Source organism: Monodon monoceros, unplaced genomic scaffold (genome assembly GCF_005190385.1).
Source record: "Monodon monoceros isolate NGI ecotype Baffin Bay Population unplaced genomic scaffold, NGI_Narwhal_1 Super_Scaffold_5, whole genome shotgun sequence".
NCBI lineage: Eukaryota > Metazoa > Chordata > Mammalia > Artiodactyla > Monodontidae > Monodon > Monodon monoceros.
In genome coordinates, this window is record NW_021703782.1 from 112,499,588 (window position 1) to 112,515,544 (window position 15,957).

The 15,957-nt window shown below is 62.7% G+C and overlaps 2 protein-coding genes across 9 annotated transcripts; one reads left to right on the forward strand and one right to left on the reverse strand.

The window, feature by feature from the left end:
• Nucleotides 1-6,046: 6,046 nt before the first annotated feature.
• FBXW5 (F-box and WD repeat domain containing 5) lies at nt 6,047-10,359 on the reverse strand. 2 transcript variants are annotated; one of them, XM_029202879.1, is made up of 9 exons: nt 10,262-10,359; nt 9,210-9,425; nt 8,888-9,045; nt 8,358-8,532; nt 7,985-8,133; nt 7,497-7,902; nt 7,151-7,298; nt 6,871-7,083; nt 6,049-6,799 (listed from the first exon to the last, which is right to left on the reverse strand). In XM_029202879.1, the coding sequence occupies exons 2-9, from the start codon at nt 9,400-9,402 to the stop codon at nt 6,562-6,564; spliced, it is 1,680 nt and encodes a 559-aa protein (XP_029058712.1). In that variant the 5' UTR covers nt 9,403-9,425; nt 10,262-10,359; the 3' UTR covers nt 6,049-6,561. The 2 variants fall into 2 exon arrangements, with proteins under 2 accessions (XP_029058713.1, XP_029058712.1); XM_029202880.1 differs by lacking the exon at nt 10,262-10,359 and having other exon boundaries at nt 6,047-6,799; nt 6,871-7,065; nt 9,210-9,444.
• On the forward strand, nt 9,825-15,405 carry C8G (complement C8 gamma chain). Of its 7 annotated transcripts, none has more exons than XR_003790798.1 (9): nt 9,825-10,122; nt 10,691-10,861; nt 11,046-11,208; nt 11,289-11,425; nt 11,612-11,663; nt 11,735-11,842; nt 12,097-12,198; nt 12,285-12,323; nt 12,409-15,405. XR_003790798.1 is itself a non-coding variant. In XM_029202882.1 (9 exons), exons 1-9 carry the CDS (start codon nt 9,962-9,964, stop codon nt 12,420-12,422), a joined length of 966 nt encoding a protein of 321 aa, XP_029058715.1. In that variant the 5' UTR covers nt 9,825-9,961; the 3' UTR covers nt 12,423-12,581. The 7 variants fall into 7 exon arrangements, 2 of the variants coding, with proteins under 2 accessions (XP_029058715.1, XP_029058716.1); XM_029202882.1 differs by having other exon boundaries at nt 11,593-11,663; nt 12,409-12,581; XR_003790795.1 differs by having other exon boundaries at nt 11,612-11,842; nt 12,409-12,581.
• Nucleotides 15,406-15,957: the final 552 nt, after the last annotated feature.

Below are 15,957 nucleotides of genomic sequence, written 5' to 3' on the forward strand. Positions count from 1 at the left end.
CCTGCGCCATGAGGGAAGTCCTGTTCTGATAGTTTTAAACATACTGTTTGTTTTTAACATACTGGGTTTTTACGTTTGAAGTTTGTTTATATATGGTGTTTGTGTGTGTGTTTCCATCAGGTCACTTCAGGTTAAACCAAGTAGATTAATGAGTTTGTTTCCTTACCCTTAAAATGAAAGAGAACAGTAAAATGAGAGGCGTAGAAAGGTAGTCTTCAGCCACAAGGACAAGGAGCGGGAAGAAGGTGACAGCAGAAGGAAGACTTGAGCCCGTTCGTTGGGAAGGTGGGACGTGGGCACGGGAGTGGCTGCCCCGAGGTGCCCAGGGTCCAGAGAAGGTAGCGCTGGAAGGGCGTGGACTCAGAGACTGCAGCGGGAAGGCTCTCCATCTGGGGGACTTGCCAGAGGAGCTCGGGACAGGTGCCCTCCCTGCGATGGAGCGAGGAGTGGATGTCTGCAGTCAGGACTGCAGGCGCCGGCCCTGCCCTCGAGGAGTGTGAGCTGCTGTGGAGTCACTTCTGCCAGGGAACCAGGGTTCCAGGGGGAAACTGAGCTCCAGAGGAGGAACCCGGGGGCGGGCCGCTGCCTTGTAACCTGGTTTAGGACGTTCCCGTCCCCCGCCCCCTGCCCCTGGCAACCACTGACCCACGTCTCCACCAATTTGCCTGTGCTGGACACTCGTATAAGCAGAGTCGCACAACCTGGCCCTTGACGTCTGCTTCTTGGAGCATGAGGTTTTCAAGGTTCTGAAGCCTCAAGCTGAATGACCGTCCCGGTGTGGATGGACACGCAGTAATGGACTCGTGGGTGGGTCCGCCTTTGGCTGCTGTGAGCATTGTGTACGAGTCTTAGCATGGACGTGTGTTTCCCTCTCTCCTGGAAGATGCCTCCGAGGGGAGCTGTGGGGCGTGTGTTTAACTATCGGAGGAGCTGTCAAGTTACCTTCCGAAGTGGCTGCACCATCTGGCATTCCCACTGGGATGTGAGTTTTAATTTATGCCTTTATTTGACCTCCTACTCCCTTGTCTTCCATGTTATCTAGAATTTAATTCCATCTTATTTTTTCAACGCACAAAATAATCATTTAGAAACATCGAGTAGGGACCTTGCTGGTGGTCCAATGGTTAAGACTCTGCGCTTCCACTGAAGGGGGCACGACGAGTTCGATCCCCGGTTGGGGAACTAAGATACCGCATGGATGCATTGCGGCCAAAAAAAAACAAACCTTCAAGTAGAGGGACAGCATCATGTGTGCTGTCTGCTCACAGCTGACTTGTGCCCCCTCGTCTTCCTGTGTCTGAGGCTCCTTCTGTGGTGCAGGCTGTGGTCCACGTTGGTGGCTGTTTCATGTGCACTTGAAAAGAACATGTCAGGGCTTCCCTGGTGGCACGGTGGTTAAGAATCCACCTGCCGGTGCAGGGGACACGGGTTCGAGCCCTGGTCCGGGAAGATCCCACATGCTGCGGAGCAACTAAGCCCGTGCACCACAACTACTGAACCCGCGTGCCACAACTACTGAAGCCCACGCGCCGGAGCCCGTGCTCCGCAACAAGAGAAGCCACCGCAATGAGAAGCCCGCGCACCGCAACGAAGAGTGGCCCCCGCTCGCCGCCACTACAGAAAGCCCACGCGCAGCAACGAAGACCCAACGCAGCCAAAACTAAATAAATAAATAAAATAAAATAAAAAGAGAAAAGAACGTGTCTTCTGCTGTCGGTGGGGGAGTGTTCCATACGTATCGATTAGATCCAGTTGGCTGATAGCTGTCATGTGTTGAATTGTGACTCCCCAAAAGATATGAAGTACTAACCCTCAGTAACTCAGACTGTGACCTTATTCGGAAATACGGTCTTTACAGAGATAAGTTAAAATGAGGTCATTAGGGTGGGCTCAATCCAATATGACTGGTGTCCTTCTGAAAAGGGGAAACATGGACACAGACGTGCACAGAGGGAAGAGCACGTGAACAGGCCCAGGGAGGAGGATGCCACGTGAAGACAGAAGGTCGCAGTGATGCGTCTACAGGTCAGGTGCGCCTGATGTCTGGCAAATGCCAGAACCTAGGAAGAGGCCAGGAAGGGCTTCCCCCAGAGAGAGTGGCCCTGCCAGCACCTTGACCTTGGACTTTCGGCCTCCAGAACTTTGAGACAATAAATTTCTGTTGTTTTAAACTTCCCAGTTTGTGGTACTTTGTTCCAGCCACCCAGGAAGCTAACACAGGGGAGGGCTCAGTTCTCCTGCACGTTGCTGCCTCTGTGACTAGTTCGACCTTCACTGAGAGAGGAGCACCTAGTCTCCAACTGTACCTCCAGATGCATCTGTTTCTCCTCTCATTCTGTCACTTCTTGCTTTGTGTATTCTGAGGCTCTGTTGTTAGGCGCACACACATGTAGGATTGTTATATCTTCTTGGTGAATTTACTCATGTATCAGTGTGTAATGTCCCTCTTTTTTCTTGGTAACAGACTTTTTCTGAAATGTGCTTTACTTTGTCTGATATTAACATCCTGTTTCTTTTCACTGGTATTTTTGTGGTATACATTTTTCCATCCTTTTACTTTTAACTAACCTATACTATATTTGAGTTTCTTAAAGATGGCATAGTTGGGTTGTAGGTTTTTTTGTTTTTAAGTTTCACGTTGACAATAATGTAATTATTGATACGCTAGATATAAGTTGACCATTTTGTGTTTGTTTTCTGTTGGTTCTCTCTGGGTTTTTTGTTTGCTTGTTTTTTGTTGACCATGCAGCATGCAGGATCTTAGTTCCCCAACCAGGGATCAAACCCGTGCCCCCTGCGTTGGAAGTGCGGAGTCCTAACCACTGGACTGCCAGGGAAGTCCCAGTATTCAATTTTAGTTCATCTGTTGTGATACTGACTCTCTCTCTTTATGGTTTTAGTGGTTGTTCCAGTCTACTTGGAATCAGTAGTTTGCTCTTTAACTGGGATGTAGAAACCTTACCACCCTGGAGGCCCCTTTGTGGTTCCCCCGTTACCTTTGTGTGCTGGACATGTCACCGGACGACACCATAACAAACTTCCTTTCAGCAGCCGAATGTGTTCGGAGAACTCAAGAGGAGAGTGTTCACCGTTTCTGTTGCTGTCCCCTCCCTGCTGACCATCCAGGTTTCCTGACACCATCTCCTTCCTGTCGGAAGAGCTCCCATCGGCATTTCTGTTAGAGCAGATCATTTTCACTGGATATAGAACTCCAGGCTGAGTCTTTCCTTTTCCCCAGCACTTAAAACATGTGCTACTGCTGGGAGTTCCCTGGTGGCCTAGTGGGTAGGACGCCAGGCTTTCACTGCCGGGGCCCAGGTTCAATCCCTGGTCAGGGAACTAAGATCCCTCAGCGCACCCCAAAAAAAAAAAAAAAGTGCTACTTCCTGTGGCCTCCGTGGTTTCTAATGAGGAATCTGTAGTCACCACAGGCTGTTCCCCGGGGGGCCGAGGTGCATCTTCTCACTGCTTTCAGGTTTCTTTTGTCTTCGGTTTTCAGCACCGATTTAGATGTGTCCGGGTGTGGATGTCCTTGAGTTTGTCCTTTTGCTCAACCTCTTGAATCTGTAGGTTTATATCTGTAGGTTTATATCCAAATTTGGGGACGTTTTCAGCAATCATTTCTTCAAATCGCTTCCTCCTCTCCTTTTGCGCTTAGACCTTTGCGCGCCTGTTCAGGTTGGACCATCTCTGTTGTCCTGTCTTTAGTCAAGTTCACTGACTCTTTCCTCTGACTTCTCCATCCTGCTATGGAGTTTGTCTAGAGTTTAAAATTTTTGGTTATTTCCCTTTTTTGTTTATATCTTAACATCCACTGCAGAATGTGTTTGCTCACTCAGGCATTTTATAAGAGCCACTCTGTCTCTGTCAGGTGACTTCAGCATCCTTGGCTTCCCTTGAGTTGAACGTTTCCCAGCTCTTCGTGTGCTGGGTAACTGTAGATTAGATTCTGGACGTTGATCTTATCAGGTCTGGGTCTGGTTAGGCCCAGGCTCACGTTCCCACTGCCACCCGCGGGCTGGACCCCACGTCAGCCCAGCCCCGAAAGCCATGCTCTTCCGGCCGGTCCTGCGTGCTGCTCTGCAAGCTCACCGAGCCTTGGGCCTGAGCCTCAGGAGCACACCGGCAGCTCACGGGCGGTCCTGGGCGTCACAACCACTTCACGGGCTGTTTCTCAAGCTGCTCCCTCTGGTCTGGTTGCTGGCACCCCGTCTGGCCTCCAGCCTGAAACCTGGCACTCCCGTTAACCCTGCTCTGTCGTGCCCCTCCTTAGTCTGGCTGTGCCTGGGGCCACACAGCCCCCGGGGATCACCCGGCCTCTCTGCACTCAGCTTCACAAGTCCCTTTTCCCGACCCCATGGCAGGCTGGCGGCTGTGCCGTGTGCAGGCCCAGGAACTGAGGGTGGGCACCGGTGAGAGGCGCCAGTGCTGAGGGCCCCAGTGCTGCCACTGCCCCTGCCCCGCCTGCCATGGCACCCTTGTCGGAGCCCTCGGCTGCCCCGTGCCTCTGCTCAGGTTTCTGGCCACACCTCCGGAGGGGCAGGGCCTCGAGCCAGCTCCCCGCCTCCCCACCTGCACCCACCTCCTATGGAGCTTGGAGGCTCGAGCCTGCTTGCTGCCCTCAATCAGACCTCAGCTCGCGTGCTCTGGGGATGGGTGTCCTCTTCCAACCCCGCCTCCACCTGCTCTCCACCCCCACCCCCCCACCCCCCACCCCCACCCCCCGCCTCCCGGGCCTCCCCCCTCCTCTGGCACGTTTCTTTCTCTCTGCTTTTTGTCACCCGCTTCCCAGTCCTCACACCAGGTGGGCCTGGTCCAGCCTTCTTTCCATGTGTTAAGCATTTAGTTCCAATCAACCTCTCTCTTCTCTGTTGGCTCCCTTCTTTCGATTTCTGCATGTTCTTGATTCCGATTCCGCTGCTTTTGTTTTATAGATTTTGTAGGTTTCCTTGATGGCTTTAAATTAAACATATCTCCAGTCTTTTCCAGAAACCGCGTCACCTCGCAGCTACCCGTGGGGTTTCCTGGCTCCTGTCTGAGGCCGAGCTTGGGCTCCTGGTTGCGGATCCAGGCGGGTCCCACGCAGAGCGCTCGGGCTCCACTGCTGTTGGGCTCCCTTCCCTGTTCTCACCCGTCCAGTTGTTCGGAGACAGACCAAGGGGTCCAGGCTTCCCCGCTGCAGCTGTGGGGCTGGGGCTCTGTCCTCAGGGCGCAGCTGTGCCACTGGCTGGCTCCTCCGGGCACCTTGCCCTCCAGTCCGAACTCCTCCTGGGTCAGCTTCCCTGACCTCGTGTCTGTACCCGGCCCTGCCCAGCCCATCTGCCTGCGGCCAGCTTGGCTCTGACCCCGCAGGCAACCGGGGCAGCCTCTGCTCACCGCTGCCTCTGGCCTGGAGAAACACGCTGTCCCCCAAGGCCCATCCACGTGTCTTCTCGACTGTCACGTTGGCGCGTGCCAAGTGTGGAGCCGATGGCAGTTCAGCACCATCGCTCCACGTGCAGCCGGGCTGCACCTCCACCCCGGGGTGTCCCGAGATGAACAAGCGGGCCAGGTGAGCCCCCAGGATGGGCCTGGGCCAGGCTTAAGGGTACAGCTGGGGCCACCCCCGCCCCTCTGCTGCCACCTCTGCTGTGTCCACATTGTCACATGCCAGGCCCCAGAGGTCTGCCCCTGCCACTGCCCCAGCCAGGGCACCCCCTTGAGAACTCCAAGCCCTGAAACCAGCCCCCCGCCGCCCGCCCCGCCTGCCGTCCCTGGTGCCTGGCACTTGCCAGGCCGTGTCCCTCTGCGCCCCCTGCTGGCGGGGAGCGCACACGTGCCGGACGTGCTCCAGAGTCTGCGCTCGGGGACTTGTCCACAGAGGCAGCGGAGGGCAGCGGCTGGGGACGCAGACTCGTGTCCCGCTGCCCAGTTCAGGGCAGCTCCTAGCGTGTGCCCTAGGGCACCCGCCCCGTCCAACAGGCACGACGAGGGCCCATATAGATGCACGCCCTCCCTGCACACACTGGATGCCATGCCCCTCCCTGCACAGACTGGTCAGCGCTGTGCTGTTGCCAACTTTTTATTCAGACCCTGAACCAGTGACATGCAGGTCCCCTGGGCCCATGGCAGCCCGGCCCATGGCAGCCTGACCCGCATCTCGACCCTGACGCTGGGAAGTTCCCAGAAAAGGGAGCCTGGGCTCCCTGGGCAAGGCTGGGCCCAGCAAACACCGCCAGGGCCCCACAGGGCTGGCCAAGGGGAACGTGTTGTGCAGACTGTCCCAGAGCCCAGGCCCAGGGGAAGGGGGTGGGTGAAGAGCGGGGGCCCAGTGTCCTGTGCGGCCCAAGCCAGCCAGAGACGGCCCCGGCTGCCCAAGGCCGAGCGCCACAGCTGTGGGAGGCGGTGTGCGTGCACGAGCGTGGTGGGGGCCAGGCCGTCCCCCGCCGTGGCCTCACGGGGCCCCCCTCCTGAGGCATTTCTGCAGCAAGCTTCTCTGCCCCCGCGCGCTCTGGGCAGCAGCTCAACCCCCGAAAAAGGGCCATGGGCCTCCGTGGCCTCCTCGGTGGGTGCCAGCGCCCCTCAGCGCCTCTGGCTGGCGAACCAGGAGAAGAAGGGGCGCGGGCGCGGGGCCTGGCGGACACGCACCGTGCGTGGCGAGCGCCAGGCTTTGATGGTGGCGTCGTCGCTGGCCGTCAGCAGGAGCTCCTGCTCCTGGGGGCTGAAGACCACTGAGTTGACCACGTCCTGGTGCCGCAGCTTGGCCAGGCAGATGTTGTAGTGGCGGTCCCAGATGTAGCCGTGCCGATCCTCTGCCCCACTGCGAGAGCGCCTGGGATGAGCCCCCGACCGCCCACTGGGGCCCCTCCCCACCCGGCTCCGCCCCCGGACCTGGCCACGAAGTCCCTGCTGACATCCAGGAAGATGAAAAAGCACTCATCATTGGGCGTGTAGGCGCGGTGGGCGCGCAGGGCCCGTTTCACCTCCCGCATGGTCTTGAGGTCGAACACCAGCAGGTCGATCTCCTCCGCGATCGGCGGCGGCTGCATGGGGTCGGCCACCACCGAGCCGCTGGGCCAGGCGCGGCTGTTTACGTACAGGTACCTGCATGGGCACGCTGCTCAGTAAGGGCCTGCGGACGCCCCCACCCAGGCTGCCAACAGACGCCCACCTGTTGTCGGGGGACAGGCCCATGCCAATGATGTGTCCGTGCACGTCGATGACGTGGTCGAGCGCGTCGAAGAAGGCGTCGGAGCCCCGGCCCTCGCCCAGCACGGGCCCCGCCGTGGTCATCTGGTGCGGCAGGATCTGCTTGATGCCTGTGGGGGCCGGGTGGGCAGCGCCTCGGTGCCTGGGAGCGCCCAGACGCCCGCGGCGCCACTGGCCCTGTGCCCCTAGATCCGAAGGTGCGCCCCGGGGGGCTGCACAAGCGCTCACCCCCAGGGCAAAGGGAGGAAGGGACTCTGCGCACAGACGGGCCCCGCCCCAGCCCAGGGAGCCTCGCCAGGGCCCCTCACCGATCTGGTGCGGCGAGTAGGTGAAGCAGCCCGTGGTGAAGATGAGGAGTTTGTTGCCAGCGGCGGCCGTGCTGCGCTCGGGGGGCTTGGTGTGGCCCTGGGCCAGCAGCTCGGCTGCCTTGGTCTCCAGCGCGCACTCTGACAGCTGGGGCTGGGCCCGGCCCTCCAGGACGTGCCGCAAGCCCTTGGCGCGGGCCGGGCCCGGGTCGACCGCCTGGTCCTCGCTGTCGCTGCTCAGGTCAAAGACACGGCTGGGGCCTGCGCCAGGGGCGCCGGCGTCCAGCAGGAGCTCCGGGCTGTCGAAGCGACTGCAGTCGGCCACCATGACAGTGCGGATGGTGCTAGCGTTCAGGTTCTGGATCTTGAAAAGCCGCTTCACCACGTTCACGTTCTCCGACTCCACGTCCTGGGGGCAGGAGCGCAGGGGTGGGCACGGGCTGCTGGGGGCTGCCGCCGGCCGCAGGCCCCCCCCCCGCCCCCCCGCGCACCTGGAAGGCGTTGTTAAGCCAGAGCACAGAGCACGACGTGATGTCCCCGATGCGGTGCAAGTTTCCCGAGATCAGGCTGGTGTCCGTGAGCCAGCAACCGAACACGTCGTAGGGCTTGTTGCGCACGCGGGACAGCAAGGCGAAGGTGTCTGCGGGTAGCAGCAGAATGGGGCGAGGTGGGGGGGGGGGGGGGGGGGGGGGGGGGGGGGGGGGGGGGGGGGGGGGCGGGGGGGGAGGGGGGGGGGGGGTGGCCCGGGGGGGGGGGGGGGCTGGGCATTAGGGGCGGGGTTGTCGGGGCAGAGATGGAGATGGAGCAGGGGCCTGGGTGGGACAGCCCCGGTGCGAGGGCCGCCCACCCTCGGCCCACTCTCACCTAGGCTGATGACGGCGATCTCGCCCGAGGAGGAGTTGTGGGGCCCCAGGAACACCCCGGACGCCAGCAGCAGAGAATCGTCCTGGTTGAACTGGGAGAACTGGGTGTAGCTCCAGTTGTAGGGCCGCATGTCTGCGCTGTGCAGCAGTGAGATGCTCAGGTCATTGTTCCAGATCTGCATGGGGAGCCGAGCAGGCGCACCTCGTGATCCCGCCCTGCACGGGGCCCCTCTCCCGGTCGGCTAGGCTGAGCCAGTGCTTGGAAACCGCCATCCGGTGGGGGCCCCTTGTCTTTGGCTGTCAGACCGCCGGAGGGATGTGAGTACGTGGAGCTTGGGGCCGGCTCTGGAGCAGCTGCGAGCAGGACCCTCTCTTCTCTGTAGGCAGTTAGGGCCGCCCAGCCCCAGCCTCCCAGCCCGGGTGATCCAGGCCAGTGGTCCAGGTCCCGGGCCTCCCCATGCGGATGCAGCAAACGGGCCAGCTGTCACTCGTGGCCTGGCCCTCTCTCCCTACAGGGTTAGCCGCCCTCACCTTCACGGTGCAGTCCTTGGAGCAGGAAGCAAACTGGAAGCCTGAGTGGGAGAAGCTAAGGTGCAGGACCTGGTCGGTGTGCTCCTCGAGAGTCTGCACCTCCACGCAGGGCACCGTGTCGTAGAGCCGCCGAAACTCCTCGTACCAGGATGTGGCCGCTGTGTGTGTGTATGGGCGTGTCACACTGGGGCCCCACGCCTCAGGGGCCAGCCCTGCCCACCCTTCGGCCTCCCTCCCAGGCCCTGTGTTTTGAGGCACAGCCTGGCTGTCCTCGACCAGCACGAGGACCAGTGGGGCTTCAGGGCGGAGTGCAGGTGCTGACCTGGGTGTCGGGGCACGTTGCGGGCCACCTGGTAGTAGCGGTAGAACTGCTCCCTCCACAGGAACTCATCCCGGGACACGGCCTGCCATTGGTGGCACACCAGCCCCGCGGCCAGCACGTCGGCCGGGCCCAAGTTCAGGAAGATCTGGTAAACGAGGCTGTCGGGGAGCAGGGGTATGCCCCCCTCCTCCATCGTGACATTCTGCCCAGGCGGCCCTGAAACCCATGCACGGTCCCCTTAGCCGCCAGCTGGACCAGGGAGGACACCAGCCCCCAGGCCCAAGGAGAGGCGCAGGGGCCTGCGGCTGAGCTGAGGCAGCCCGCCAGCTGCCCCGCTGGGAATGCCACGGGGCTAGGCATGTGCGGAGAACGCCCGTGGCCAAGGGTCCAAGAGCCCCATCAAGCCTCCTGGACAGCCACGCTGCTTGGACCCCACACTCCTGAGGGTCCCCGGAAAGGCCAAGTCATCCCCGGAACAGGCAGCTTCCGGGCCTGGTCCAGCCTGAGGTGGAGCTGGCGGCGGGCCCTGAGACCCCAGACCCACCCTCACCCCAAAAGCCCCCTCCTCAGGACAGGCCTTCTGTCCTGAGTGGGGCCCTGGGCGGGTCCCTCTGACCTCCCCCCACAGGATCCCAGGGAGTCATCTGGCTGGCAGGGCTGGTGACCGCTCTGAGGCCGAGAAACGAAGGGTCGGTGACCCCTGTGCACCCTGCCTCTCTGACCTTGCTGCCCCAGCCTTCGGAACTGTCAACATGGGACAGAGGTCCTTCTCAGGAGAGACCTGGGGCCGGCGGGACGAGGGCCAGCCCGCCTGCCCCAGACGCCGCCAGGGACACCAGCCGGCCCTGGCCCCTGCCCTCTGGCCTAGGGGAGCCCTGCCAGGTGGGCGACGGGCCAGTGCGGCCACTGCCGGGTGAGCTGGGGACGGGGGCCGGGGGGCCGGGCCGGGGATCGGGGCGGGGTGACGACGCTCCCCGGGGCCAGGGCGCTGGGGTCCGGGCCGGGGTTCGGACATGGCTGGTGTCGACGCTCGCCGGGCCGGCCCCACTCACCGCGGCCGCCTCCGCCCGGCTGCGCTGCCCCCGCCCCGGCGCCAGGCCTCTGCCCGCAGACCCGCTTCCGCCCTCCGTTGCCGCTCCGGCCGTCGCGTCTCTATGACCGAGCCCGCCAGGCCAACGTCACGAGCCCCGAGGCATCGATGGCCGTCGAGGGCCGAGCCCAGCAGCCCGCGTTGGCTGTTACTGCGCCTGCGCTTCAGGCCCCGCGGCCCGGGCGGTGCTCATTCGTTCGCCTGTGTTTGCTCGGTCTCTCCAGAAACAGCGCCTCTGGCGGCCGGGAGGGGCGGCGGCCGAGCGCCGTGGGTCGTGGGCGGGGCTGCGGGCGAGGCTCGAGATCTCCGGTTCGAGACTTGGCTCCGGCGCTTCCCAGTGTCGGGCACAAGTGTTCTTCGCTGTGGGGATAAGACTAGTCCGTACTTCAAGGAGCTGCTGGCGGTTTAAGGGAGATGAATGTGCAAAGGGACGAGCACCAGCCACACTGGAAGTCACGTGGGGGCTTGTGGGCAAGAAGCCAGAGGTCAACTCGGACTTTGTACACAGGACATGGCGACAGGGCCCTGCCGGGAAGTGCAGGGCCGAGGTCAGATGTGCAGGGTGAGGCTGAGTTCGTGAGGAGGCCAGGGCAGGGGCAGGGCCGGGGTGGGGGGCGGTCCGTTTGCTTGCCCCAGGGCCGGGGGGGTGGGGGATGCACACAGACTTCCCGGGCCGGACGGCTGGGCAGCAGTGGGCAGTGGACTCCGACCCGGGACTTGACCATCCTGCCCTGCGCCTCCCCCAGGCCTGTCACCGTCGCTGCTGTCACCATGCTGCCCCCCAGGACGGCATCCCTCCTGACTCTGCTCCTGGCCGTCGGCTCCTTAGGTCAGAGGGCTCAGAGACCCCTTCGGCCCCCGTCCCCCATCAGCGCCATCCAGCCCAAGGCCAACTTCGACGCGCAGCGGGTAGGCTTAGAGGAGCTGGAGCGGCGCGCGCCCAGCTTTGCAGCCCCCGTCCCTGCGTGCCCTCACGGGGCCTGTTCCAGTTTTCAGGGACCTGGTTCCTTGTGGCCGTGGCCTCTGCGTGCCGCTCCCTGCAGGAGCAGGGCCACCGGGCTGAGGCCACCACACTGCATGTGACTCCTCAGGGTGCAGCCATGGCTGTCAGCACCTTCCGGAAGCTGTGAGTCCCGGCACGGAGCCCCGCCCCCACCCAGCCTCCCGACTCCCACCCCGGCCCCCAACCCTACCCCTGCTGCGGCCTGCGGCCCTGGGACCAGGGTCCCGGGAGGCCCCACCCAGTTTGGGGTCCCCAAGCCTGCTGTGCCTCCTCCCACCCCCAACCCCCAGGGATGGGATCTGCTGGCAGGTGCGGCAGCTCTACGGTGACACGGGGCTCCCAGGTCGCTTTCTGCTCCAAGGTGAGGCGTGGGCCACGGGGACAAGGGTGCAGGGCTGGGGGTGAGGCTGACCTCGACCTGGCTCCGCCCAGCCCGAGGCGCCCGAGGGGCGGTGGACGTGGTCGTTGGGGAGACGGACTACCGGGGCTTCGCCATCTTGTACCTGGAGCGGGCGCGGCGGCTGTCGGTGAAGCTGTACGGTACGTCCCCGCGGGACCGGGTCTGCACACGCGCAGGGCCGTCTGGGTGGGCCCGGATGGGCACATGGACGCTCCCCTCCCTTTCCCCTGCCCTTGCCGTTAGACCCAGATGTGGGGACAGAGAGGAGACCGGGGGTGGGGGGCAGGGGTCAGATCACAGCCCCCGGCACACAGCCCAGCTCCCAGAGCGCCCTGCCCGCCCAGCCCGCACCCACCCAGCGGGCGCCCAGGAGCCCCGTGTGTCCCGCACACAGCCCGCTCGCTCCCCGTGAGCGAATCATTCCTGAGTGTGTTTGAGCAGCGGGTCCAGGGTGCCAACCTGACCGAGGACCACACCCTGTTCTTCCCCAAGTATGGTGAGTGTCCCTGCGTCTCCCGCGGTCCACCTCGCCCTCCCCCGCGCCCCGGCCCCACCACCCCTGACCCCAGCCCCGGCCCCCAGGTTTCTGCGAGGCCGCGGACCAGTTTCACGTCCTGGATGGTGAGTGGGCAGCGCCGGCGGGGCGGTGTGGCAGGGGGCTGGCAGCGCGCGGCTCCCTCCTGGTTGGGTCTCATCTGTGCTGCAGAAGTGAGGAGGTGAGGCCGGCGGCAGCCCTGCACCAACAAGCAGCCGAGGCCCTGGAGGTGCAGCACCCGCCGCCCCCTTGCTGAGTGGGGGACTCTCTCCCGCCCGACCCCGAAGCTGCGCCTCGCTGCCAGGAGCTCGGGGTGCTGCCTTCATTAAACGCTGTCAGTCTCAGCTCCTGAATTCTTCCTTTCCACGCTGGACCCGGCCGGGGTCTCTGCCCACCTGTCATCTCACGGACACGTGGGGCTGCTTCCCGGGTGGGCCAGGAGGGCATCGGCTTGTCTCCTGGTGAAGAGCCCTCCCCAGGGAGGTGGGGGTGGGGAGTGGCTCCTTCTCAAGGCCTAGAGTGCCCAGACTCCCTGTCCCCCGTGTCCCCTCCTCTGGCCATCGCGCTGTGATTGTCCTTGTCTTTCCTGCTCCCTGACTCTGTGCACGCCTGCCCTGCTGGCCTCGCTGGGATGCCCCGGGTGGGCCCAGGACCTGAACTCGCCTTGTCCAGACACGTCGGCCTTTTCTAGAGGGATGCGGAACCCGCCCCTCAGATCCTTTTTGTCGCCTGCTGACCACTGAGCGCCCTCCTGGGAGGCAGGGGCCCAGAGTCCCAGGGGGCCCTGTGGCCAAGGCAGGAAAGGCCCTTGGGGAGGGTAGGCAGTTTCAAGGGAGCTGGCAGGGAGGCTCCATTCCATTTCCTGGGTCGTGCCTCGGCCTGGGGTGAGCTGGCATCTGTCTTAAGAGGATGTGAGGCTGAGCTGCTCCTCACAGCCACCACAGGGGCTGGCAGGGCCAGACAAGGCACAAGACTGGCCCGCGATTGGGACCGACCACCCCGGCGCTGGGTCCACTCCTGGCATCGGGCAGCGGGTGCCCCTGAGGGGAGATCATGTGGGTGAGCGGCCAGGAAGCACAAAGGGGGGGGGTCTCTACCCCAATCTGGGGGAAGCAGGCCTGCCAGTACTGGGGTGAGCACGGGAGCTCTAGGTGCAGAGGGAGGGACCCCTGGACAGACTGGGTTGCCCCCAGGAGCCCACACCCAGTGTCAGCCCAAGGTCACCAGCCATGAGGGCCCACAAGATGACCTCTGGCCTGTAGAGAAGACCTTTCTGGAACGTGGGAGCTCCGAGGCCCAGGGCGAGGCAGGCGGGGACTGGAAACGATGTCCTCGCCCCCCCAACCGCTGCCTGGAGGGGCCCCTCCGAGTGACTGTGGACTGTTGGGAGGGGGTCGAGTGCTGGGACAGGGCCACACACACCCCCAACCCCCCCGTAGACTGCGCGTCCCTTCCACACACCAATGTCCTGGCCAACCCGCCCATCCCTCGCCAAGGGTCTCCGACGGTGGAAGAAACGCCAAAGAGAAAATCCGCGGTTGCAACCATCTGATGCCTGAGAAACGGAGACCAAAGGGCGCGAGTACAGAGCAAATCACTCTGGGATCCAGCTGTCCTTCCGTCTCTCCAGCCAGGGTCTTCCCGGGGCTCCCACCGGCAGGGACAGCTGCCGGGGGCCGTAGGGAGGGAAGTGCTCTCGCCTGCGGTGCCAGGGTCCACGTGGGCTCAGCTCCGGCCCCTGCCCACGAGAGCTCGCCTGTCCAGACCCGTCCTGTTAAACAGCTGAGGACATCGGCCAATTCCCACAGCACTGGGGACGTGGGAGGGTGCTGCCCCCCACGCACGCCCACCCACCCAGCGCCCTGTTGGGTCCCAGGACGCCCGCCCCGCTCCCTCCCTCACCCCGCCCCCGCCCCTGCTGGGCGAGAGCCACGGCCAGTCAGCGCTGTCTCCAGGACGCTGTGGACGCCTGTGCCTGGTACACACTGCCCGGCCAGACCACTGTGTGCTTGCCTGTCCCCCTCCCGCTGTGCCCCCCCCAATCAGGAGAAGGGGCAGCCTCCCTCAAGAGAACCTGGGGAGAGCTTCAGGGCAAATGGCAGCCCCCGGCTTGGGCTGGACCGGGGCTGGAGGGTCAGGGAGCCGGTCATCGGCTTGGCCAAAGCCGGGCCTGGGAAAACGCCCCAAGTCGCCCTGTTTGGGGAGCCTTAGGGTCTGTCTGATGAGCATTCCTGAAATGCCCACTGCATGCCAGCCTCTGGGCACACAGGTGGCAGGTTCCAGCCTCTGGGCACACAGGTGGCAGGTTCCTGACCCTGGAAGCTTGAGGTCCAGTGCTCACCATTCCCTGACGATGGCGAGGCTGAGGGGGCACCTGGGAGCTGGACCCCCACCCCAGCCCCATTTCATGCCCCCAGCAGCCTCTTTCCCTGGGCTGCGGGGAGGACCAGGCCTCCGTGGGTGAGCTGTAGGCCACAGAACGGGAGGGACCGGTGCCTGGTCCCCGGAGAGCAGGGTCAGAGGCCCCTGGCCCCACCTCTGTATGCCCACCTGCCCTCCGCACCCGCTGACCCAGTCCGGACCAGGAGGCCTGGGGTGGTGGTTGCTGGCAGGAGCCCGCAGCCCTGGAGGGCTTGGTGTGTCCACAGTGAGCAGGGACTGTGCCCGACACCCCAGTCTGGGCCGTGCCCACCCGGTGTCCCTCGGCACCGGCCTCCCAGAAGGGCAGACAGGGCTGGTGGGAAGAGGGGAAGACAAAGACCCCGCAGAGCAGAGCTGGAGGCCACACGGGCACCTGTGTCACATGGGCCGCAGCACAGAGCTGGCCGGGCCCCAGAGAGACCACTGCATGCCTGGCCCCGCATCCACCAGACAGAAAGGAGGGCCTCTGCTCTGGGGTGTGGGCAGGCCAGGCTCCTTAGAGGCCCCTCTCAGAGCTTCTGGGGGAAGAAAGGGTCCTTCCAGCAGAGCTGAGCATCCCAGGGACCACGCCAGGACCTCTCAAGGGATCAAAGGGGCGAGGCCACAGAGCAGGCCAGCCCCACCCGCGGCTGGCTCCTTACATGGGAGGGGGCGGTGGGGAACGGAGGGCTACCGTCGCGATGCATTTTGCTTTTGCTAAAATGTTTAACAAGCTCTAATTAAATTTTCAAAAACTGGGTGAAACAATTGTAGCTCTAGATAAATCGTTTTTGTTTTAAATGTATTTATTTGTTTTTATTTTTGGCTGTGTTGGGTCTTTGTTGCTGCGCGCGGGCTTTCTCTAGTTGCGGCAAATGGGGGCTACTCTTCCTTGTTATGTGTGGGCTTCTCATTGCGGTGGCTTCTCTTGTTGCAGAGCACGGGCTCTAGGCACGCGGGCTTCAGTAGTTGTGGCTCGCGGGCTCAGTAGTTGTGGCTCGCAGGCGCTAGAGCGCAGGCTCAGTAGTTGTGGCACACGGGCTCAGTTGCTCTGCGGCATGTTGGATCTTCCCGGACCAGGGCTCGAACCCGTGTCCCCTGCATTGTCAGGCGGATTCTTAACCACTGTGCCACCAGAGAAGCCCCAGATGAATCGTTTTTAATGTAAAGGTATTTATTAATTATAATTTGTTTGGGCCTTTTAATTATGAGAGGTGGTTTTTAATATCTTAGAAGAAAGAAAAACTTTGAAAACTCTATGGAAACTACCCTCTAACTGGCAGTCTTAGTTGGGGAACGTGGAGGGGCCGCTCACGCCCA

Excerpts from the sequence above, each read along its gene's own strand:
- FBXW5 (XM_029202879.1), bottom strand. The coding sequence starts at position 9,402 with ATGGAGGAGGGGGGCATACCCCTGCTCCCCGACAGCCTCGTTTACCAG. Across the intron at positions 7,299-7,496 it reads CTACTCGCCGCACCAGATCG|GCATCAAGCAGATCCTGCCG; the intron begins GTGAGGGGCCCT and ends CGGCCCCCACAG. Across the intron at positions 6,800-6,870 it reads AGCAGGGACTTCGTGGCCAG|TGGGGCAGAGGATCGGCACG; the intron begins GTCCGGGGGCGG and ends GCGCTCTCGCAG.
- C8G (XM_029202882.1), top strand. The coding sequence starts at position 9,962 with ATGGGACAGAGGTCCTTCTCAGGAGAGACCTGGGGCCGGCGGGACGAG. Across the intron at positions 11,209-11,288 it reads CCAACTTCGACGCGCAGCGG|TTTTCAGGGACCTGGTTCCT; the intron begins GTAGGCTTAGAG and ends GGCCTGTTCCAG. Across the intron at positions 12,199-12,284 it reads CCTGTTCTTCCCCAAGTATG|GTTTCTGCGAGGCCGCGGAC; the intron begins GTGAGTGTCCCT and ends CCCGGCCCCCAG.